Source organism: Kogia breviceps, chromosome 3, assembly GCF_026419965.1.
Source record: "Kogia breviceps isolate mKogBre1 chromosome 3, mKogBre1 haplotype 1, whole genome shotgun sequence".
NCBI classification, from domain to species: domain Eukaryota; kingdom Metazoa; phylum Chordata; class Mammalia; order Artiodactyla; family Physeteridae; genus Kogia; species Kogia breviceps.
Genome location: NC_081312.1, coordinates 15,883,912 through 15,909,998, shown reverse-complemented (window position 1 = coordinate 15,909,998; position 26,087 = coordinate 15,883,912). Strand labels below are relative to the sequence as shown.

At 35.8% G+C, this 26,087-nt stretch overlaps 1 protein-coding gene across 19 annotated transcripts in view; it reads right to left on the bottom strand.

The window, feature by feature from the left end:
* GALC (galactosylceramidase) overlaps window positions 1-26,087 on the bottom strand; it is a 72,563-nt gene that overhangs the window by 30,189 nt on the left and 16,287 nt on the right. For 13 of the 19 annotated variants that reach the window (XR_010839449.1, XR_010839442.1, XR_010839439.1 and 10 more), the window contains exons 2-10: window positions 24,691-24,759; window positions 24,367-24,430; window positions 22,155-22,268; window positions 20,005-20,144; window positions 18,087-18,125; window positions 13,966-14,096; window positions 6,312-6,467; window positions 5,253-5,377; window positions 3,760-3,887 (exon numbers count right to left, since the gene is read on the bottom strand). Coding sequence is in view for 7 of the 19 variants with exons in the window: in XM_067027930.1 (XP_066884031.1) it covers window positions 3,760-3,887; window positions 5,253-5,377; window positions 6,312-6,467; window positions 13,966-14,096; window positions 18,087-18,125; window positions 20,005-20,144; window positions 22,155-22,268; window positions 24,367-24,430; window positions 24,691-24,759 (966 nt within the window). In the remaining 12 variants the exon portion in view is untranslated. Of the gene's footprint in view, window positions 1-3,759; window positions 3,888-5,252; window positions 5,378-6,311; window positions 6,468-13,965; window positions 14,097-17,459; window positions 17,527-18,086; window positions 18,126-20,004; window positions 20,145-22,154; window positions 22,269-24,366; window positions 24,431-24,690; window positions 24,760-26,087 lie in introns of all 19 variants that reach the window. The other 6 variants (XR_010839447.1, XR_010839444.1, XR_010839446.1 and 3 more) reach the window with 3 other exon arrangements.

The following is a 26,087-nucleotide window of genomic DNA, read 5'->3' as shown; positions in this document are numbered from 1 at the left end:
GAGAAACCAAAAGCTGACTCTTTGAGAAGATTAATAGAATTGAATAAACTAGCCAGACTAATCAGGAAATCAGGATAAAAAGAAAACACAAATTGCAATTATGAACATTAAGAAAGGTGACATCAATACAGAGTATATGGATATTAAAAGAATAGTGAGGAATAATATCAATAACTTTGTGCCCAGAAATTTAACAACTTAAAAATACAAATTTCTTTGAAGACACAAAAACCCAGTGCTCACTGAAGAAGACGTGGACAAACTGAATAGCCCAATATCTGTAAAGAAGTTAAAACTGTAGTTTAAAAGTTTCCCACAGAGAAAATTGTGGTCCCAGATGGCTTTACTGGGAAATTCAAGTCGACCTGCGAGCTTTGCTCAAACAGGAAGTAAGAGCTAAGGCAGAGTTGTAAACTGCCTGCCTGTGTATTGAGGCATTCCCCAACTATGCACACAGAGCCCATCAGCAAAGGCTGGGACACTTGCTAGTTCTAAACATAAGGAAATCTGCACAATCATGATCTGACCATTAAGATAACTGAGCAGAGGCTTCAGTGGCCACAAATGATAAAGCTTACAAACTACAGAATTTGTTCAGTAAAGTCACAAAGCAAATAAACAGCAACAACCACAACAAAGAGCAACAACCACAAATGCTAGACAGGAGGAAGAATCTGATCTCCAGAGTCTCCATGTTATTTTATGTAATGTGTCTAGTTTTCAACAAATCATTACGAAATTTGCAGAGAACCAGGAAAGAATGGCCCATACACAGGCATAAAAGCAGCTGACAGAAACTATGTCTGAGAAACCCCAGTCATTGCTTATTAGATATTAGACTTCCTAGACAAAGACATTAAATCAGCTATTTAAATATGTTCAAAAAACTGAATGAATAATGAATAAAGGAGAGATCTGCTTCCAGAATGGCAATGGGAGGAGCTCCATGAACCTGCTCCCAGTGAACCTGGTGAAAATTATTTAAATAATAATTACAATAAAGTCTCTGGAAATGGTCCTAAGGCTATGCAACAAATACAGAAACATTTATTCAATAAAATCTACTAAAACTCATGGCATTTAAACCATGATCCACTCCCTCCCTGTCCCTCTCAGCCTAGAGTGACAGAAACTCCATGCCAAGTAGGTACAGCCAAGAACACAGGGTTCCCTCACTCCCAGCTCCCAGGTGAAGACAACAATATCTTCGTGAGAGAAGCAGAATATCAGCATTTCTCACCCCCCTTCCCCTCAGCTACTTGATGCTGAGGACAAGTAGCCATGAGTGTGGCCAAGAGGCTGAGGGTTCCCTTCCTCTGTCCACGTTCCATTCACAGACTCACTTTAAACAAGGCACACTGAGAATATGGGGGTTCCAAACCCCCACCCAGCACCATACTCCTAAATCAGAGGTGTCACTAAGAGAGAAACATACCCTTGTCCCCATCCCCAACTCCAAGCTGCAGCTCAGAGATTGTCCAGGGAGAGAGACAGGTCATAAAACAAAGAGTTCAGAAAGTCTCCCCAAAGAAATTGATTGTACTTAATGCCCAAAGAAATTGATTGTACTTAATGCAGAGCATGGGGAAGTTCGAGAGTAAGGGTGCTCTTAAAAATAATGGAAGTTTTGGTGGCAAGCAAATAAAAAGAGACTGTCAGCTTCACTAGATGCATAAGCTAAACCACTGCCCAGCTATTTCGACAGGGAGAACCACAAAAAAAGAAAGCAAAGAAGAACCCTCCTGATGTCAGAATAAACCTAAAACACTAACCTCAAAATCCACCTTTGCAAATAAGCTGGAATTTAATTGGATCAGCTTATGGAGCAATTTAAGCCCCTGAGCATTGTTGAAAACAACAGAGCAATCAACCAGTAATTAGTGAGGCAATAACAGAGAGGTGCACCTGCCCAAAGCTGCATCCTCTAAGAAGCAACATTTGAGGCTTCTCAGTGTGGGGGTGGGGGTGGGGGTGGGGGATGGCGGGGTGGAGGGAATAAACTTCACTAAATTACTCCAGCCAATCACTAAACACACAAGCAAGCAAACAACAAACCCCAGGAAAGGAGGGAATCAGTACCCAGAGTTACCACAATACATTATATAAAAAAGGTCTGGCTTTAAACATAAAATTAGGAGACATTCAAAGAAACAGAAAAGTGTGACCCATACACAAAAACTAGGCAACAGAAACCTAGAAACCACCTGTGAGAGCAACCAGATGCTGGATTTAACAGTTGAAGACTTCAAAGTAACCAATATAAATACATTTAAAGAACTAAAAGAAACAAGGCTTAGAGAAGTAAAGGATGATATAATCACAATGTCTCATCAAGTAGACATATCAATTAAGTGACAAAAAAATTTTAAAAGAACCAAATGGAAATTCTGAAATTGAAAAATATAATAACTGAAATGAAAAATTCACTAGAGAGGTCAACAGTAGATTTGAAATAGCAGATGAATTAGAGGATTTGTAAACAATTGATAGAAACTGTGCAACCTGAGGAACTGAGGGAAAAAAAAAACAAAGGATAAAGAATAATGAACAGAACCTCAGAGAAATGTGGGATACCATTAAGTACACCAACATATATACAATGGGACAGTAGAAAACAGTGGAGAGAGAAAGGAGCAGAAAATATATTCAAAGAAAAGTAGCTGAAAACTTTCCAAATTTGATGAAAAACATTAATCTACAGATCCAAGAGGCTCAACAAACTCCAAGAGGAATAAATACAAAGAGATGCACATACAGACACCCAGTAAAAATGCTGAAAGTCAAAGAAAAGAAGAAAATCTTGAAAGGAACAAAGATCATTTACAAGGGAACCTCAATAAGATTAATAGTTGGTTTATCACCAGAAACAGTGGAAGACAGCACATTCAAGGAAAAGCTGTCAGCCTAGAATTTTATATTAAGCAAAACTACCTTCCAAAAAATGAATATCTCACTGGAATGCAGTTAATAAAAATCTGAAGTAGACTCTATTTTAAAGTCAAGATTGCTACACTAAATCGTGGAACAACCACTTAAGAAAATAACTCACTAAAATATAGTAAAAAAAAAAAAAAAGTAAAAGAATTTAAATATTACATCACAAAATATTGACTTATTGCAAAAGAAAACAGTAACAGAAGAATAGATGAACCAAAATGAGATGTATGGAAACTAAAAAGTAAGCTGAAAGATGTAAATCCAACTATATCAATAGTAACATTAAATGTAAATGGATTAAGCAATTGAATCAAAAGGTCAGACTAAATTTTTCAAAAAGCAAGATCCAACTATATGCTTTCAAAAAGAAAGACAACTTAGATTCAAAGAAACAAATAGAGGAGCTTGGATCAAGATGGTGGAGTAGGAGGATGCGGAGCTCACCTCCCCCAACAAACGTGTCAAAAGTACATCTACCTGTGGAACAATTCTCAAAGAAACCTAACTAGGAACTGGTAGAAGAATTTCTATACAACCAAAGCTGCAAGAAGGATTTCCACGTAACTGGGTAGAATGGAAAAAAAGGCATACGGTTGGGTCCTCCACCCCTGGGAGGGATCTGAAAGGAAGAGAAGGTTTGCTCTCAACCTGGAGAGTGAGCAGGTCAAGCCACAGACTGGTTGTCCCAGTCCTGGGATCCTATGCAGAGGAGAAAAGCTCCCCTGTTTTTTTTTTTTTTAAGAAGGTGTTCAGTTGTGTTTTATGCTATATTTTCCAATACTAACAAAGTGAATTAATCCAATAAAAACAACAAAGAATTACCATAGTTTCAACGATGATGGTGAGGTTACCTAAGCCATCCGTCAGAGCTACATAGCTTCCTCCTTTTTCTAAATGGCCAACTGTCTTCAGGTAATACCAACCTGGTTGAGTAAACTGAGTGGTATGAGCTATAGACAAGCAGAGAAAGACCCAAATAAGATTAAAACTGTGATAATAGGATTTTGTCAAAAAATAAAAAGCTGTTTACTGATTTGAGTCTGAAAGAAAACAGAACGTGCCACACCAAAATGTGCCACTTTAGCACGTGGATTATTTTGAGCTGATGGTAATCAAGATTTAGCAGACAAAAGAAAAACTTTTCTCTCTCCTTTAACTGCCTGAAAGAACTTAGGGGACCTGGCACAGAAAGACAGCTACTACCAGAGACAACTTTGTATCTGAAAGATTCACCTGCATGGCAGGGCAAACATCTGCTCTTCTCTTCCTGTGAACTGCCCTCCTCCCCTTTGAAGCTCCAAGTCCTTATCCCATTCCTTAGCTCAGGATGACATTATAAACCTCAATTGCCTAACTGCAAATTTGAGTCTCATATTTTTATGTACAAAATTAAATGTGTTTTTTTCCCTGGTGATCTGCCTTATATCCATTTAGTTATTAGATTAGCCAAAGAACCTAGAAGGGTAGAAGGAAATCTTTTCCACCCCAAGTCTGATTGAGTCTAACAGCTATTTTCTATTTTGGAGAAGAATACTTGCCAGTCTCATGTTTCAGCTTCTAGTTAAATGGTACAATTATGGGAATATTCTTAGAATGACTGGTGAAAATAAATGAACCACACTCTGTCAGTTCAAGACTACTGAGTAAACCTTTTTTCCCCAAGAGTAAAAAATAAAGTTATCCCCTCCCAACTTTACATGATCTCTATTTAACCCATCCTAATATAACTACAAATATGGTTTTTTTAAAAAGTTAACAAAATATTCCAAAAACTAAGCTTTATGGTTTCAAACAAGTTGATTTCCACAATATGTATTTATTGGGCACCTCCAAAGTTGGTCCTGAAAATGTACTGAGCAATATTCCTTGTCCATTTTGGGAGGTGACACAATTAACTGGTGACAAAATGAGAAAAGTACATTAGTTCATGTAGATAATGTGGGACCAACTATTTCAACATTTAAGGGGTTAACCAACCAGGATATACAAATCCAACTTAACATTTCCATATTTTTGAAATAACAACCTGAGTTTAGAATAACGTCACGGTTACATAATGTCATGATTACAAATCTCTGAGAAAAATATATCAACTAAAAAAAGGCTGGTCTTAGAATAATTGAGAATGGAATACAGAAAATAGCCTAGTTACCCATAAGACTCTTACAAAACACTATGACAAATCTTGCTTGAAACAGAGACACACTTAAAACTAACACACACGCACACACACAGTGTTCATATAATCCCCTCTAAGTGTTTTCTGCTTTGTCTCTTAGGAAGTTAGGGATTGAGAGATGGAATCTGAACCATACCTGATATCCAGATAGGAGCTTCTACTACATAGTGCCCGCTCCATGGCTCCTGAGCAGTCATCAGTCCACAACGCCCATATGGCAACTGTTCATAGTAACTAGCCACCAAATTCCAAGCAATTGTGCTAAAAGATTTGTTTGATAAAAAAGAAACACCAAAGTAGCTTGTAATAAAAATATAAATATCTACAAGCCTATAGTAAAAAATACCTTATCAGAGTTTACACAAATATATGTAAATGACAAAAAATTACCACCCAAAACAAGAAAATATAAGTTGCCTAAAGTTCACCCACATTTTGAAAAATCAAGTGTTGGATGCATCTAAAGATTTTTAATGGTGAATCATATAATAAAAAATACAAATGTATATGAGGTGTACAATTTTACTGACGAATGGTGTAACCGGAAGATGAATCATGACCTACCAGTACCAGACATGTCACAAATGTGAGTCAAATATAAATAAAGGCTTTATCCATACTTGCTTTCCTTTTGACGGTCAGCATTCTAAATGCCCCAATTTCAAGACATAAGTTTATGAACTTCACTCTGAGCTGTTGCAAAGTTTTACAAATGAGAACTCTTAGAGTCAGACTGCCAGGGTTCAAATGATGGTGTAGGCAGATAGGGTAAGGGTTCCCCAGAGGAAGAGAACCAGACGTAACTTTCTTGACATAAGAGAAGCCATTTTAGGCCCAAGCCATTCTGTGATCTAAGCCTGGCCACAATGCTTGCCCTTACAGAACAGGTCTCAGTAGTACGTGATTTTAAGGGAATAAAAGAACATAAGAACAAACAGCTATTATCAGGCCAGGGAGATAACTTAACCATATCTGAGACAGTATATCAGACCTCAAATAAGCTCTATTATTTGCAGCTTCTTGCTTTTTTTTTTTTGAGGTGACACAGCTTAGGTATAGATAAAGAAAATAAAGCAAATGTTTACAGTCATTGAATTTAGGTTGTGAAACTATGGAAGTCCATTGTACTTTTTTCTACTTATTGTGTTTTGAAATTTTTCAAAATAAAAACCTTTAAAAGTTTCTAATAACTTACGCAGTCATGTAGCCATTGATATAATTCTGATTCAATATGCGACCCCAGCAGCCTGCACCCACATCACTATTTAAAGTGCTAAAATCTTCAGAAGACCAAAGCTTCTTCTCAGTCAACCTAGCATCCTTTACTGTACGGGTCCCTGGGTAATGAGCTCTAGAAAAGAAAGGGTGGGAGGAAATGTAAAAAGGTCAGAACATGGCACTTATATCTATTTATTGAGTGAATAAAAATACATATCTTCTCCAAGATTTCTATCTTAAAATAATGGGCAGCTTCCATGTGGCTGTCAGACTGTAAGCATCCTCTTCCCACCCTTGTGTCTCAGAACACAAGAGAATGATATAAACCTATAACACACAGAATGGGAAGGAAGATAGCAATGGATGAGAAATTTCTTTCTGGAAACCATAACATGGAGGGAAGGATGTTGACAGGTGGAGGCAGCAGAAGAGGCCTAGAACACTCCAAAGATGAATGAGGTGGAGACAGGATTCAGACTTCCCAGGGGAAACAGAGAGCCTGGACAGCAGGAAGGAAGGAGTAAGAAGGAAACCAAAAATAAGACTAATGAGTCTATTATGTAATGTAGTATCTCCTCCCCTGCTCCCACCCTTCATAGACAGAGAGGCATTTATTGTTTATTCCCAGGCAAAAACAAAAACACTAAAATAAACAAAAATGCACAGAGAATTCTTCTTTGAATAAAAAGAATAAACTATCTTGGGAAAACTAGAAGTTATTATCCCAGAGCAGTGTGGTTCTCAACTTGAATGCTTTTTGCCTGGTGGAGAAGGCAAGGCAGGGCAGGTCAGGATTTGCTACTGGCATCTATGAGTAGAGGTCAGAGATACTGCTAAACATCCTGTAACACCCGTGACAGGTCCCAACAACAAAGAACTATCCAGTGAAAAATATCAGTAGTGCAGAGGTTGAGAAACCCTGCCCCAGACTAATGAACCCCTCCCTTGTTCTAGCATTTGAGAGGAGTCAGCCTAAATATAAATGTATATTTATTGTTCTAAGAGTAAAATACTGCCATAATGATGATTGTGGAAGTGACTGATTATTGAATACAAAAACAATTAAGAAATTTCAAATGGATAATAGAAAATAGACCAACAGTTAGTATAAGAATTAGAGAGCACATGAACCAAATAACTTTAGGGACAAGAGTGTATACTTTCTAGGCCAACAACTAAACAAATTAACAATAACACAAGCAGAATAACAGAGATTGGATTATATCATAATTCTAATCTTTGTGGTTTGGTGTAGTAGTGTTCATAACATTAAAAGAATGATTGTAAAAACCTATTTTAGTTTTTACTTATTTAATTCCATTTAGATTATGAATCTTTTAAGAAAAAAAATATCCTACTTGGGAATTAATTATACTAGTAAAGATGAATTAAGTCACAACATTAATTTGGCATTCCAGAATTTCATAAGGAAGAAATGGATAAATAATAAAGAATATAAAGAATTAGGGAAAAAATGAGATTCAACCAAGATTTTGTTGAGTCACTGAACTCAGTTGAAAACAGGCATCTATTCAGTATTGTAAACATATACAACAGAGACCCCAAGAACAAGCTAGCACCTAACAGGATTAAGAAATTATTGTTCTGGTACTACAATTCCCAACTTGGAAAATCTGACTATTATTCTTTGAAATTATATAATTTTAATAAACTTTTACATTTTAGATTTATTCTATATCCCAGAACTTCATTCTATGGTCATGATATTTGGTTTTGACACCTCAACCAAACACTAATTTTAAGACTCACCTAGTTATCACTCAGCCAAATGTATATTTGGTGTGTCTCTGGTACAAAATACTTATATAAAAAAAAATAGCCTGGAAAATAATATGCTATTATGTTATTAATGATCTCTAGATATTAAGATTAAGAGTAAGTTCTAACTCTATCTTTATGGTTTTCTACATTTTCCAAATTTTCTACAATGAGCATGCATTATTTTTTAAATCTGAAAAAGTATCTCTTTTAAAGTTACAGAAATAGGTATTATATCCCTAATTCAGAAAACAACAAAACTGTTACATTTTAAACCTGATTGATTCATCAAATGATCTGAGAAAAGAGGGGCAGAACTGATACTAAAATCCAGGTCTCTCCCAATGTCCAGATCCATAGTTCAACAAAATGTAAAAGTTCTTTAAGAATGTAATTTAAAACTTTATTAAAAAATAAATTTTTAAAATGCATATAATTAGGCAAAAACATCTCTATCATTTCATGGCATGATTTTTCAAACTTTAAATGACAAGATTAAGACCAATGAAAGTAAACCAAAGTTTATCCTAACAGAAAAATATATGTGTATTAAAAGGAAAATAGAACTTATGAATGAGGTGGATCATGGTAGCCCACTTTCTGAAACTCCCCCAGTACTCATCCTGAAACCAAACAGACCAACCTGATGACGGAAAGTAAAAACCCACAGACAATATTCACATCAAAACTAGGTGACAGGGAATCCCCAGGAGCCTTGCAGCATCAGGACTGGCCAGGATCAATAGACAGAATATGGAAACAGTGGAAGTGAAAGGGGACTAACAGGTACTCACCGCCCCCCAGCAGCAGACTCTATCCTGAATGGAAGCATTGAGAACAACTGGCTAAAGTGAAAATGTCTTCACAGGTTTGAAATTGGGGCAAAGTGCCAAAAACAGTAAATTCACAAAGAGATCAAACACAATACTGTGACAGTTTAAACCAGATTTGTCCAATAGAAATACAATGTGAAGTGTACAGATAATTTTACATCTTCCAGTAGCTACATTTTTTTTAAAAGCAGAAGAGAAATTTTAATTATATACTGGTTAACCCAATATATCCAAAATATTATCATTCAACATAAAATCAATATAAAAATTATTAATACTTTTATTAATATTACTTTTTAATATTACATCTCTAACATCCAGTGCATACTTTACACTTATAACATACCTAAATTCAGACTAGCCATATTTCAAGTGCTCCATAAACACATGTGGCTAGTCTTACCATATTGGGCAATACAAGCTTAAACCCTTAACTATTTCAGAAATAGGTAGCAAACAATCCTTTCTGCAATAATAGAGTCTCACCATAAGAATAAGCTGCTTAAATTAGAATCCAAACTGAATAAGACAGGAACACTTAGGATGAGGGAGAGACAACATTTAGACAGTAGGGAGAATGGGGCCCAGAGGAAGCAGACCCCAGAAAGTACTGTAACTGCAAAACAAAAATCTGCAAACATAGCACAGGTCAAGCACAACATGAATGGGGCAGGGAGGCATACTCTTTCTATGGAGGTGGGAGCCACAGAATAAATATCTCCTGAACAAAATTCCATTGTACCACAATAGCCAAAAACTGGAAACAATACAAATGACCTTTAACAAAGACTAGATGGATAAATTGTGTTATATTCCTACAACTGAGTTCAATACAGCAATTAAAATCAACATTAGTTAATAGTGTTGACCAAAATAATAGATACTCTAAGATGCCATTTAAATAGTTTTTAAACAGGAAAAATTAGTCTATGATGATAGAGGTCAGATTAGTGGTTGCCTTTGGTGCAAAATGAGAGGCTACTGCTTAGAAAGATTTCCAAGAGGAGAGCTTCATAGACACTGATAATTTTCTATTTCTTGACCTAGGTGGTAGTTGTACAGGTATGTTCACTTTACGATAATTCATTAAGCTATACTCTTATGATCTTCTATATGTATGTATGTGTGTGTGTTTGTATGTTATCCTTAATAATTTGTAAGGAAATGAAATTATTAGACAACAGAGGTATATAAAACTAAAGTGAGAGGATTACAGAATAATTATTTTAAAAAGAAAAAGCATTTTAGAAATGAAGACTAAAGTAGAAGGAACACAGATTAGACACTGTCTAATAAATAAAGAGATAAAAAAGATTTGAGAGAAATACAGAATAAAGACAATATGCAAAGGAGATCCAATATGTGTAACTGGGCTTTCTACAAAGAAAACCAAAGGATGGAGCAGGATGATTGTTTAAATTAAGATTTAAGTAAAACTTATTGAAAAAAGAAAATACTGAAATATAGATATTCAAAGGGTGCACACTACTTACTGGGAAATGGTAAACAGTATAAAAGTACTAGACTCTAAAGTTAAGGAGAAATTTATTCTTTGGACATACCAGAATTATGCCAAGTCATTTATGAGAAAAAATAAGTCTGGAATCAGAATTCTCAACAGCAACATTTTATGTAAGTAACCGACGGAGCAAATGTTATGATACTCAAGAATTAAGAAAATATGAGTCAAGGATTTTATACCCAGCCAAACTGTCCTTTGAGTCCAAAGGCCACAAATATATAGTAATAAACATGTAAAAGTTCAAGAAATATTGTTTCCATTAGCACTTTCTGAGAAATATAGCAGATATTAAGCTTCTGACACTCAAGAGACTAAACGAGATACTTCAGCAAAAGACTTACAGGTGAGCACTGAATATGCTTAACAGTAGAGCTCGACTAAAAGAAAGGGTAATTAAATAGTATATAAACATTACATTTTCTAAAAATGTATAACTAATATAGCTGACACAAAATAAAAGGAGGAAAGAAAGCGAAATGTAAACTAAGTTTGCCAGTTAGCTGGGAGTAAAAAATTACAACTTGCAGCTGACAAATGAAGACCATACAAGCTTATGTTCATGTAGGAGCACAAAGATTAAGAAACTCTGTTAATTAAAATTCCATTGTAGGAGAGAGGGGGAGGAAGAAGTGGTTATAAAATAATTTTAATATTAATTATAGTAAATGAATAGACAATATCTAAATAGAGAGAGAACCAAGATTATTAATATAGAGCAGATCTCAACTTCAGCACTACTGATATTTTGGCTGGATAATTCTTTGTTGTGGGGGAGTTATCCTGTGCATTGGACAATGCTGAGAAGGAACCCTGGGCCCCACCCATCAGATGCCAGTAGCACCTATGCCAGTGACAGTCAAAAATATTTTCAGTTATTGCCAAATGTTCTGTAGGAGGCAAAATTATCCCCAGTTGAGAACTACTGGTATAAAGGTATCAGCATAAATGTAATCAGTAGAATCAAATCTTGTTAAATAACAAAAAAGACACTTCATTTAAAAAGAGCAAAGAAAGGGCTTCCCTGGTGGCGCAGTGGTTGAGAATCCGCCTGCCGATGCAGGAGACACGGGTTCGTGCCCTGGTCCGGGAAGATCCCACATGCCGCGGAGCAACTAAGCCCGTGAGCCATGGCCGCTAGGCCTGCGCGTCCGGAGCCTGTGCTCCGCAATGGGAGAGGCCACAACAGTGAGAGGCCCGCATAACGCAAAAAAAAAAAAAAAAAAAAAAAAAAAAAAAAAAAAAAAAAAAAAAATAAAAAGAGCAAAGAAAACAAATCACATAGCAAAAGAATGTGTGTGGGGGTGTATTATATATATATAAATATATATATGGTACAAATCATTAAATAACAAACACAGTAGAAAAGAAAATAAAACCTTCAGTTATATCAATAAATATAAATGAGTTAAACTCACTAAAATATGAAGATTTTCAGAACAAAACCTAAACCTATGCTATATACAGCATCACACCTAAAACAAAATTACCTTGAAAGGTAAAGAATAAAAGTATGGTCAAAGATTCTATCAGGCAAATACAAATGAAAAAAAAGAAAGGCAGAGTTCTCTATCTTAGTTACATGCAAAGCGAAATTCAACCAAGAGACAAAGAATGACTTTTTCTAATCATAATAGTTACAAACCATAATAAAGATAAAACATTACTAATACCTATGTACCAAATAACACAGCAACAACTTTCAAACAGCAGAAATTTCATGAGATTGAAAGGAAAAATAGAAACTCACTAATAAGAGGAAACTAACACTCTTAGTAACCTTGGATAGTTTAAGTGAACAGAATAATTAGAATACAGAATAGCGAAACAATGCAATCGGTAAGGTGGATAATATACACTCAGTTCTCGTATCCTGAGAGAAAATATACCCTAATATAATAAGATAAAAAGAAGACCTTGGGAAATTTTATGAAAAAAATTAAATAATACATTCAGCATTAAATGACCACAATGCAATAAATTAGAAAATAATGATAAAAAAACAGACTCTACGAGATAAACCTAAAGCAGTGCTCAGAGGAGAATTCATTGCATAAGATACCAACATCAATAAAGATAAAATGAATTAAACATCCAACTTCTTCATGAAGATACAGTGAAACCCACATTTTCATTTATTTTTTCCTAACCAAATATATTCAAGATGAACACAACTTTTCTCCCTCAAGATTTGAGCTATTTATGCAAGTTTTAACAATAAAGGCAAAAATTACATTCTAATTTCAATGTATAAAATACTAAAATACATTTTACTTTTCTTGTCAAAAAATAAATAAATAAATAAGCCTAAATCTAATCTAATCATACCTCTACCAATTTCCAACAAGAAACAGGATAGATGAGCATTTTAAACTTAACTACAAAGATGAAATCAGTAAAAGCCAGACTGTGAGAAGCTTTACAGGACAGACAATCCAGTTTCTTCAACAAATGAAAGGAAGAAAAAAAGAGATGGAGCAAGAACCAAAAAATTAGAAGAGACTTAGATATCAGCTAATCATAATGTATGAATCTAAACTGGATCCAGATTCAATCAAATAAAACTATAAAATAATAATAAAAGACATTTGATAATATCGAGAAACTATCACATATTTAGATGTGATAATGGTATTATTTACGGTGAAATGAAAGAGTTTTTATCTTAAGAGATAAATGGTAAAATTTTTATGGAAGAAATAATATAATGTCTGGAATTTGCTTCAAAATAATGTGAGGAGGAAGAAAAGAAGAATGGATAGGCATGTGAATGGAGAATTGATCATGGGTTCATAGTTATGGAGGCTGAATGATGGGAACATGAATATCCACCATATTATTCTGCCTACTTTTGTGCATGTTGAAAATTCTTCATTTAAAAAAAAAAGCACACATAGTTCAAGCAGAGGCTTCACACTGAATAAAGAACAAACTCCACATATATGTGTATTCTATTTTTCAAATGATTATATACATTATCATGATAGACAAAATTCAAATACACTTAAAAAAAACAATACTGCTGGAACCCAGTGAGGTCAAGGCCCCAGAGGCTGAAAGGCAGAACTGGACTAAGGAGCAGGGTCACACGGTCAGTGATCATACCATACCATTTACCTAAGTGTTCATGAACGTCCAAGCACAGGAAGTCTGAGGGTTAGGAACTAATTGCACAACACTGCCTTTATAATTCCTAAAATGTAAACACTACTCTGCCCCTTAATCTAAACAAAGCCATGTTTTATTATTCCAAACATTAAAACAATATTTTAAGTTACCAGTACATTATTCCATTGTCAGAGAAAGATTCCCAAAGTATATACATTTCAAAGAAAAAAGGAATGAAATATCATTTATATATGCTTTGGTTAAATAAATACAAGAAAGCTACCTTCTGAAAATATAATCAAATGGGGAGAAGCAGGCAAAAACAAAGGCACAGTCAATATCCACAGCAAGCAGTCAGAAACTGTTAGTTTTCAAAGTAAAACATTCCTTACCCTATAACGTCAATCACCTTCAAGAGCTCAGAGTCAAGCAGCATAGAAGCAGAAATGGGCTCCCAGAGATTATCACTCGCTATGATTTTCACTTGCTGGAGACCTTGATAGTTCAGCATTCTTCTTAACACCTTTCAGAGAGATAAGCAGAACATAGGAAAGGTTAAAAATGAGTTTTCAGCAGCTGAATTACAATGAAGAAAGCTAAAATGTCTTCAAACTCAGCATCCTGGATGATAGTGTCAATATTATTTCTCAACAGAAATGTGCCTCGTGTGGCGGGGGTAAAAAGCATTATCACTAAGATACTCTACTTCATGGGAATGTAAGGAGAAAAAAAAAATGAAGAGGTAATAAAAATGTTTTAGAGGGATTTTCCCTCTGAATTTAAAATTATGTTTAGCCATAGAAAGTTTGGGTGCAAGGGTGGAAATTTTTTTTAAAAAATCAGAGCAGTACTACCCATAAAAAAACCACTATTACCCTGGTCTGCATTCTTTCATGAATTCTCTTATGCAGACACAATAAATTGGGATCAAATTAAATATACCATTTGGTAAATAAAATGCTTTAACTTAGTTTATTGTGAGTATTTTCCAATGTCTTTAAATATTCTGCCATTACTGAAAATATTACAGTTCTTAGTATTTTGTACCATACTAGAAGTAGAAATAAGAAATATTCTGCTGTTACCCTCAAGTCTTTAATAGGTATACACAGGACAGGCAACAAAATCTGCCTGTAGGACTATCCACCCACCAGATTAAAAGTAACAAGCTAACTGTAACAGGAAATAAATGAACAAAGCAAGAGTGCCTACTCTGGTATTTAGTTCTGTACCTGGGCCCCATGAGGACTCTAAAAAAAGCACAAGATGGGGTCCTCACCCTTTGGTGGCAAACACACTCACCAGGACATTAAAACTAACAGAATGTCCTAGAAAATCAGAGAGTAGTATATACTGAAATGTATGGATTGCCAATATATAAAACAAGACAAGAGAAAAGAAGACATTATTTCACCTAGGAGAAGGAGGTTCAGATTTCAAAACAGAAGTAGTTTTTTTTTTTTTTTAATAGATCTTTATTGGAGTATAATTGCTTCACAATACCGTGTTAGTTTCAAAACAGAAGTAGTTTTTGATGAATAGGTGTGAATAAACCCACTGCTATACCCCCAAGCACTCTGAACTGTCAGGTTCATAGTAGCAGGTGCTCAGTAAACACTGGTTGAATTAATTAAGATAAGAAAGAACAAAGAATTTCACAAGCTCTCTTTTCACTTTCTAACTTTTCTGAACTGAAGAAATTTCCAATTAATGTGCTCTTTTAGGAGGCAAATAATGAATCAATTCCACTCTGGAAGAAATCTGAACAGATCCTTAATAGTAAATAAAGACCAATTCTCAAGAGTCAGTAGGATTGAGACTCCCAAGCTCTTTATTAGGAGACCAATCTTGAGTTTCATCACCCTGAAATTCTTTCTTATTCTTACAGAGAGGAAGGAGAACAAGTGAGTCACATTTGCATTTATCGCAATATTATATCTAGTTTTTCTAGTGCTATTCCTAGACCATCAGATTGCTTACTTTTAAGTAAGTATATATTCAAATAATACTCCAAAATATACAAGTCTATAAGCTGTGTTTTATAATAGATTGCCAAAATCAGTATGAATAGCAGCATTCTTTGAGCAAAGTTTTATCTAATGTATTCCAAATGTTTTTGCTGTGGAACCCATCCCTTTCTGCTCCCTAAAAAGCCTAGATAGAAACCCTACCCATAAGATACATGAAAAGGAAGCTGTTCTGATTGGACTGAATGAGGGTCCAGAGACTCACACATCCATTTCCACCCACCACCCTCCGATCCTAGACGGGATTTTCCATACACAATTTTAAAACATCACTAAAAACCAGAGTAAATCATAAATACAATGTAAATAGCAAAAAAAAAAAAAAAGAAATAATAGCCTTGCCACCTTTACATACATTGCTTGTTTGTACTGTATTTATTTCTACTCTTAAAAACAAATCCTCATTATTTCCAGGGGCCATCTTATTTATACTATACGGAATACATATTCATTAAGCTTACCGAACCTGAACACCTACATTCATCTGTCATTATTGAACCCTTTCAATAGGCATTTTAACAAACAGGACACAGATTCCAATAAAATCTTGCTACATAAATGGCAAATGCAAACTAAAAGTTATTTCCTGAGACAAGTTACTGCAGGTAAACTAAAGTTTCAGGGAAAAGGAAATGAAGTCTGAACTGTTTGAAACACTGATGATGAGTCTTAGAACAGGAATTACAGTCTTTCAAATCAGGTAGGCTGAATTAGAATGCAATGGAATCAGCAACAGACTCTTAATAGTAAAAATAAATAAATAAATAAAATAACCACCTTAGTTGCAGACCATTAGTTTAAAAGAAAAAGGAAACTAAATTCTAATGCTTCTAATGCTTCCATCAAATGAAATGAACACAATTAAAGAGACATATATAATCCCAAGGAGGAAAAAAAAAAAAAAAAACTATGAAATGCCAGATTTGGGAAGATGCAAGTCCATGGCCACAGCACATGGTCCACCTGACTACAGGGTTACACAGGACGCAGCCACTAACTTGGCTTCTGCTCTGTCCCCCTGCTGCTCTCATCAGACCTGTACTCACAGCAGTCATAACTTTCCATGAACAACTCCTATGCTTCAATCTTACACTAGTTCCACTGTCCCACCTCCACACCACCACACTCTCACCACTTCACTGGTAATGCCTACAGCATGGAGTTAACTTTGAGTTACCTGGCTCTGGCTGCATTCAGTCCTCTAAATCTATGCCTTCTCCTCCCCACAACTAGTGATTAAATTGTGCCGTCACTGCAGTGAACATAATGGCCTACTGACGGCTCAGTGCCCTCACTTGTCTAATCCATCTTTCTCCACTTGCTCTTCCCCCAAATCCCTTTACCTCCCAGTCTTCACTTCTTCTCAAAGGCACGGCCCTGCTTTAGCAACTTGGGGAGTTCCTATCCAGCCCACCTTGAAGGTTCCAACTAGTCTTCCAACAGACTTCCCAAATCCACTCATGCAGAGGTGTCACCTCCTCTCTGGACCTTCTGGCAACCTTGTGCATGACTGTGCCAAAGAAATTACAGCTGATATCTTAGTTGTTCATATGGGACTCTACAGTCCCCAATGTTAACTCTTTTTGGACAGAAAAAGTACTTTTTATCCTTGTATTCCAAACATGTACACAATGCCTGACAAACTAGGTGTTGAATAAATGCTTCCTGGCAGATTGAATGAATAAATAAATGAAAGAAATTTAGTGGATACTACCTGCTTAAAAACATAAGACACTCAATTTAAAGAAAAAATTTTTTTAAACTGAAAGAAAATATAACCACAAAATTATATTTCTTGGAGAAAAGACACATAAAACAAGACAAATATAACCATAAAGTAAACTAAAGAGTATCTCCACCTGAAAAGTTAAACTGCCATTTGTTTTCCAATGACAGAAGGGGTTATTATTCTCAGATTTTCCTTTTCTGAAAAATAGAAATAATAGTAGTTACCTCATAAAGGAGGTAGTAAGAATTAAATAGAGATAAATATTTAGGGAAAGTGGCTCAAAAAGTAACACACTTTGCAAATGTTAGTTGCTACCTATTTGCTAATGACAAATAGAAACATCCAACATACTCCAATATAATAGGCATTCCAAAGAAACCAAGAATGAGATTATATACTATAAATTTTGATATATAACAGTGAAAGAAAAATCTACATTTCTTGAAGTCCTAAAAATCTAAAATGATACAATTGTTTTTATAACAATTATCATAATTCCGTAAATAATGAATATTTAAGTAGGAAAACTCAACACAACTCTACAGACAAAGGCAATTTGGGGCATAGAGGGAATTACATATGCTTTAATCAGGAATATAAATATTATTAATATTTTGCTTGAATTTTATGTTATAACTAGCAAAATAAATAACTGTGCTATAAAAAGTACGGCGTTCCTACTACTAATTTCCATGGAACCATAAAGGAATTTTTCACTAATAACTTAAAGATAAAAAGACTTTAAAGTTGTACAGACCTTGATATAATTGATGTCAAATGCCCTCTCATTCCAAATCTGCAAAACAGAAAGTCAAAATGTCAGAATTGAAAGTTTTTGTGTCCGAAAGCAAATATTATCATTAATATTAATCTTTCCCCATTAATATTATATCTCATCATCTTTCTTATCTGAAAATCCATTTTTCTTACTTAAGGGAATGTCCTGTTATTAAATTTATAGATATTTATAAGACAACATAATTTTTAATTAAAAATATTATTTTTAAAAACCTTAAAATATTTGGTGGGTATTTTTCAAAAAGTCACCTAATTCCAGAGATTTCTAAAAATGGAATATCCATTCAATCATTCAACAAAGATTGACAAGGCAATGTATGCCAAGGACTATAGCAGGCACTGGAGACCTAACAGACACGGGATTGTTATAATAATTCTTATAAGATCCCTACACACACACCCAAAAGCCAAGTATTAATAAGGACAATGTACAGGAGTAATTTTTTTAGCGCACACAGAGAATCACAACGATGTGCTACATAACAAAAGCAAACTCTTAATGAAGACAGATAAAAGGAACATGCACAAATCTTTCAGGCTTAGAATCATGTAGCAGGAGGTTTTAGAGTTGAAAGAAAACTTCCATGACTTTCAGTTTGTGGCTGAGAGATGGGTCTAGCCTCCAGGTACTCTTTTCAGCCTCCAGTGATACTGGGAAGTGTTCTTATCAAAGAAGCTTCCTCATCATAGCCTGTGATTATCAAGAGTCTAAAAGAGATGTGAATAACCCATTATTTACCAGAAACATTTTCTAAGTGTGACTTTACCATAATAGAATGCTGTTCGACCCAAACCTACATTTAGTTTCACTATGGGTTAAACATACCAACATTTAAGAAAGTTCTCAAACAATTTTGTTGTAATCTGGGGAAGGATAAGAAAAACAAGTATATTCTTGCTTCTGGCTTCCTAGAGCCCTTGGCTCATCCTCATGTCCTATGTCATGTCCTGTGATATGTCCAGTGTCCAGTGTCTGCCTCTCTCACTGAACTCCTCAAGAGCTTATTAATCTTGGTATCCCTAAAACATAACAGTCACAATGCCTGCAACACAGTAGAAGCTCAGTAACTGCTTGCTAATTGCACGAAAACTTTTAAAATCAGTTTTGACAGACAGCGTATTAACAAGCAAAAGTGTATAGAGACCCACTATGAGTGTGTGTGAGGCTCTATGGGGTACAGTGCAGGATGACGTATCCCTCCAGCCTGCCAACAGACCAGCTAGAAACACAAGATATCATGTCTTACATTTTTAAATCATTAAAAGGTGTTAAATAACAGTTTAGGAAACGGGTAGGCAGATTTCTGCCAGCTTGCCAAATCTGGCCCACCATTTGTACTTTTTACAGCCTGAAAGCTAAAAATGGATTTTAACAGTTTTAAGTGGTTACATTTTAAATGGTTATATAATTACCTACATAATATCCTTAATATTGCCCTTTGATCTACAAAGCCTAAAATATTTACTCTGTCCCTTTAAGAAGTAGTCGGCCACCCTCTGGTTTAGGACCACAGAAGACTCATGGAGCAAAATGAGATTAATCATTCATTAAACTATATAGTAAACACAATATTGTTGTAAGAACTAGAGAAACTAGGGAAAGCTTAGAAGAAGGAGAATTTGAGCTGGGGTAGTACCATTAACAAAAACAAAGAAATAGTTCCGGGAGGCATATACTAAGTACAGTTTTCGAAAGTGGGAAGAATTTGGATGGGCAGAAAGAATTAATGGTGACATGTAGTTAATTTGTTAATAGACACAAATAGAACAAATTAGTCTCATGACACAAAGCAGTCAAAAAAGTGTCACAAATTACTTTTAAAAAGTATAAATAAATGTCCAAAGGTTAATCATGTTCTAAAAAATATATTACTAACTCCGATATAATCAATGTCCAGATCATGATAATGCTTGGCGCCCACAATCCAGGACACAACATAGTAGGCAGTCAGCTGAAGATTTACATAAGGCCAGTTGAAACCTTTCCCCAGCCATCCAGGGAACGACCATGGCAGCCCTGCAGAGAGGAAGAGGTAAAGTTGGAGTAGGTATAACAGTGCTGGCACTATTAAAAACAAAGCAAAATAAATCAAAAAGAACAAACACAAGCTAAGCAAAAAGCCAATAAAGATCTGACTAAAGGAAAGATTACAAACCATGCACAAATTCTCAAAAATCCCTTCCAGTTTATGAACACAGTAATTGCTTATTGAGCCCGAGAGTCAGGTTCCATAATTCCAAACACTCTTTCAAGAAAGAGAAATAAAAACAAACAAAAACAAACACCTCTCTCAATGATACTTACCAATATAAAGAAATGTAACCTACAATTTAATTTAACTTCCCCACCTCCTGCTAAAAAGATATGCAATGTTCAATTTTTATTCTCTAAGGTCAAGGCAAAGAGTTTTGAAAGGCTTATGCTTAACTATTTCTGTGAGGTAAGTACAATATAAATTCCTTATTCACTAGTACATCTTCTTACAACCTGAAGCTATTTAAAGACTAATTAGTCAGGTAATCAAATTTAACAAAACTAGTTTGTCCTATGTCAATACAAACGTCACTGACTCAATAGGGAAATATACGTTTGTTACACGATATAGAACAAAAAATCCACATTCTTCCAATACCCCAGTTATTATTAATCAAAAAAAAAAAGTGAGAAGAGTAGAGAAGCACTAATTAAGATTCTAAATCCTAATTCTCTTACTAATATGTTAATATTAAAATAAGGTCAACATTAAGTTCCTTAACTGTTAATATATATTACCAATCTAGTTCACCACTGAAAAAAATTAAAATCAAAGTGACAAAATGTTTAATTTTCTAAACTCTAGAAGAATGCCTAACTGTATCTACATAATAAATGTGACATTAAAATACTGGAATGTTTTAAAACAGTGAAATGCCAAATACATTCTGAAGGCACACTATGTGAAGTCTTTGTTAGGACATGTTTCAGCATGCCAGATTTTCTGCATTTAAATGAGAACTGACCTTGAAAACAGCACAGTGGGCAAGTATGTGCTGAAGTCAATGATGCTTTTCACTGCTCAAAACATTTCTGGAATCTCTTACAAAAGTCCATTTAGAAAGAACACACTGACCTCCTCATTTTTTTTAACTTAGAAAAACTTACGCTTGTCCTTTAATTGGATGGTTGAAAATGATTTTTGAAATAACTTGAAATTAAGTCCTATAAAATGGATCTCATTAACTCATGTAATTTAGCCTGAATGTGTAAGCCTGTTTAAAAAAATCAAATTCATTTCAAATGATAAAAGCATGTCACCACTGTGTATGTTTGAAATCTTTTATAGGTCTGTGCACTGCTACAGGAGAAAAGTGCAAAGAGTACAGTCCCATTTAAGAAACCATCCTGCCACTAGAATCTAAGCTCAACGAGGACAGAAATTGGGGACTGGATTGCCCCAATGCCTAGAACAGTGACCACCACATCCTTGAGGTTCAAAACAAACAAATATACAAACCAAAAAACACTTTTGTATGTACCTCATCTAGAAATGGGGTCTACTACTGCATGTAGCACACAATTTTTGCAAATAGTTGGGATATACTGCTGCATACAGTATACAATTTTATAAATAGTATTGCCCTTTTACAAATTTTGATGAGAAATTTTGTTGAGGAAATTAGTATAGTGCCACAAAAAAAAGAAAAAAATCAAAAATCAAAATCAACAAAATAAGGTTCTAAACCTGATTTTGACATTTACTAATTTTCTGACCTTAAGTCAGTGGTATAAGCTCTCTAAGCCTCCACTGCTTCTGTAAAATGAGAAGAGTAATGTCTTAATCCAGAGGTAAGATAAATATCAGACACAATATATATGAGCAAAGAAAGAATCATGCCTGGCACGTGCTTTGCTGCTGGTAGCATACTGGTAGTAGTATTAACAACATTATTAATACTACAGTATTAATAGATACTCCACATACATGATTCAGAATTTTAAAATGAAAGGAAAACAGACTACAAAAGTACATCAAACTTCACTTCTTACCCATGAGTATGATATTAGGGTTCCGCTTCTTAGCTTCCTTCATTAACCACCACTCATATCCTCGGAAATAATTCTCATCTAATGCGTAGTGCATGTGGGAGGGCTCAGTGCCATCTGAATGGGAGAGAGCAAAACAGAAAGGAAACTGTTAATGGTGCTTTGTAGGGCACTCTCCCCTACACACATACACACATTTCAGAGAAGTAGTATTCCAGATCCAATCCTGACGTAGGGCACATAAGAATAATCTTATATAACTTAAGGATGGATGATCAAAGCATATTATTTCATTTTTTCATTACCATAAGCATCATAAAGGTCTTAAATAATAAAACCACAACTTTCTACTATAAGCAGTGTTAAGAGAAGTGTTATCAACTCATATAATTGAAAATTCCTAGGACTATATTCTGCTGGGATTTGGTCTCTCTGGGGTTTTCAAATCCCTATGTCCAACTTTAAGTTCAGATCACCTCAGCTTCCAGCTTCTCAATCCTAGATGTGAATCCTGGGCTCCAAAGTCCCAATTTCCATACCCCATGCCTTGAGCCTGTAACATGCCTTGTTAAATCAACACAACAGAATTTTGAGAAAAAAGTAACGAGTACACTTTCCCACTGTAAGAAAATTCTATACTAACCTCTACAGGGTGTCAAGGTAGGTAAGTGACATCAGTCCTCACGTGTTACCACGTTTCACAAACATCTGCCCTTGTTAAGAAGGGCCTCAGAAGGAGAGGGGACCTAGCCCTTTTCTTCTTGTAGGTAAACATCAGAATTCACAAGAACTACCTGCTTCTGTATCTCTACCTCTAATTTAGCTTCAGCAAATGAAGGTGGCCAGTCATTATCAATTCTGCCAAATAGGGTTTGACAATAAAATGCACGTCTTCTTATAACAGGTTGGGGACAGTTTTGTTATGGGATTTTCTTTTGTTTTTCATTTGCATTGTTTCTTTAAGCATGAATTAAATACCAATTCCACTATACAGATGTATCTATTTTACAAAAGTCACTTCCAAGTCACTAACAGGTACACAGGTATATAGACAATACTCTAAAGTTCACTATAATGGAATCTAACTGATAAAAAATAAGTTACATATACAATCATTGAGAGAATTTTCTTCTTCCTGAAAACCAGAGACCTATAAATTTTTTAATTGACTACATTGTACTACACAAAGCCAAAAGTATGACAATGAAGATTGAAAATTTAGTGGTTAAAAATAATTTTATTTTTAAAAGACAAAAAAGCTATATCTCTGAAATATCTCTGAAATCACTTATATTTTTGCCACATATTTTATTTAAAGCTAATAACATCTTACATATTGTATACATTAAAATCTTTCTTTTTTTAACTTCTCAGTAAAATTCCAAACTCTCCCTACACTCTGTCTAGTAAATATTAGTTTATAAAAAACTGTAGGGGGCTTCCCTGGTGGCTCAGTGGTTGAGAGTCCGCCTGCCGATGCAGGGGACGCGGGTTCGTGCCCCGGTCCGGGAAGATCCTACATACCGCGGAGCGGCTGGGCCCGTGAGCCATGGCTGCTGAGCCTGCACGTCCGGAGCCTGTGCTCCGCAACGGGAGAGGCCACGACAGTGAGAGGCCCGCGTATGGCAAAAAAAAAAAAAAAAAATCAGGGCTTCCCTGGTGGTGCAGTGGTTGAGAATCCACCTGCCAATGCAGGGGACACGGGTTCGTGCCCCGGTCCGGGAGGATCCCACATGCCGTGGAGCAGCTGGGCCCGTGAGCCATGGCCACTGAGCCTGCGCGTCCGGAGCCTGTACTCCACAACGGGAGAGGCCACAACAGTGAGAAGTCCGCGTACCACAAAAAAAAAAAAAAAAAAAAAAAAGTACTTAAGAATAACTTAAGAGCAACAGGGTTGATGAATTTAAAATTCAAATTTAGAACAATAAATAGTCTTTTAAAAAGAAAATCAAATCTGTGGATTTGTTTACTACTTAGTACTTCAACTAAATAAGCAATCTAAAGTCCACAAGCTGCTTTGTATGGAAAAAAATGCATATTTCGATATAATATTTTTTAAATAATTAGAATGAAGAAGGAACAATAAAGAACAATCTAAGCAGTAATCAACATCAAAAATGTTGGCATTCTTTATATTCTGAAACCACAGTGCATAAGTTTAAGTATAGGTTTAAATATTGGGGGAAAACGATGCCATTTCCACAAATACTCCTACCTGTGGTCTGCCCATCACCTCCTATTTCAACTTTTAGAATATGCAAAGAGGCACCGAAGTTTGGCTGGGGAAAGAAGTAACAATATTAACACTGTGATTCGTTGTATGAAGGACAAAACACTTTAAGACAATGACTAATCACTGCCTTTGGTTTTGCAGATGAGAAAACCAAAGCAAAACTTCAAATAAACGGCAACTTATTCCAAAAGTAATCTGCCTAGTCTTTTAAAAACTAGAATTGTGAAGGTACTAAAGACTATTGGTGAAATTCACCACAGTTTCTAAGATATCACAGATACCATTAAATAATTACTTTTTCATTACCTTAAAGAGATAATCCAGTATTTGAGAACGATAGGGCTCTGGGTAATTTACTAGAAGTCGGGAGGTTGCCTAAAAAATAAAAAGTTTTCAAAAGTATGAATAAAACAAATCCAATAACGAACACCTTTTCAGAGTGCTTGTGCATGCCATCTAGCATGCGCATATTTAGCCAGCTCTCGGGCAGCGCTGAGCTGTGGAAAGTCGTTTCCCAGGTTATCTGTTTGCCTGTCCTGGTTTTGCCCATCATTGGGCAAATACGGCTGTTGTCTGTCCCATAGCTAAAACATAGGTTCCAAGCAACAACCCGGTTTCTCTTCTACTGAGATGAGGGTTGGCTGGGAAGTAAGCTTGCTAAGTCTATTGATGAATCTCATTATTACTAATTTATCTTGAGGACCTTGACTCACAGAGTGGTTTTTAGAAGAAATGAAACAGTTTCTCTGTCTTAAGGCTGTTTGTCAACTACAATATCTGGGGGCCAGAATGGGAAAGACGAATCTCAGGTAATTTTTCCCCTCAGCATCTCGCAAGAAAATATTACAAGCAGCACTGCTTGAAGGAACCTCCACTCTCCTCATTCTTATTAGAGATTTATAGGTGCTACCTCTTGCTATTAAGAATGACCACACAGTGATTCCCCAGGCCAGGCTGTACTAAAGAAACCTCACACAAGACTTTCCATCAGAGCGGAAAGAGAGAGGTGGAGGATGCAGGAAATAACACTTGATCATACCTAAACCATGGCTGATGACTGCCTGAACAAAGAAATCACAAAATCAATAACCCACCAATTATGTATACTTTGGGGAGCAACAGTAGCAAGGGGAATAAAGAGAGAGGTTTTTTAAATACATTTTATAGATTTCTGTCTTTAAATTTATTTATTTATTTTTGGCTGTGTTGGGTCTTCGTTTCTGTGCGAGGGCTTTCTCTAGTTGTGGCAAGCAGGGGCTACTCTTCATCGTGGTGCGCGGGCCTCTCACTGTCGCGGTCTCTCTTGTTGCGGAGCACAGGCTCCGGACACGCAGGCTCAGCGGCCATGGCTCACGGGCGTAGTTGCTCCGTGGCATGTGGGATCTTCCTGGACCGGGGCACGAACCCGTGTCCCCTGCATCGGCCAGCAGACACTGCGCCACCAGGGAAGCCCCCAAGAGATAGGTTTTAACATGAAACAACCAACACCTTGCCAGGTGTATGCCAAGGGCAAGACTTGACTTCCATGGGGCTTGATGTTCTATTTTACTCTCATATATGCTACCACTGACATTCTGATGGTGTCCCAGCCCCAGAACCTCCCAGCCCCTGCCACTGACACACAGGCCCATGGAGCTACTCTCTAGCCACTTCAAGCTCAACACATCCTCAACCAAACATAGCACATTTTCCTAAATTTGCTT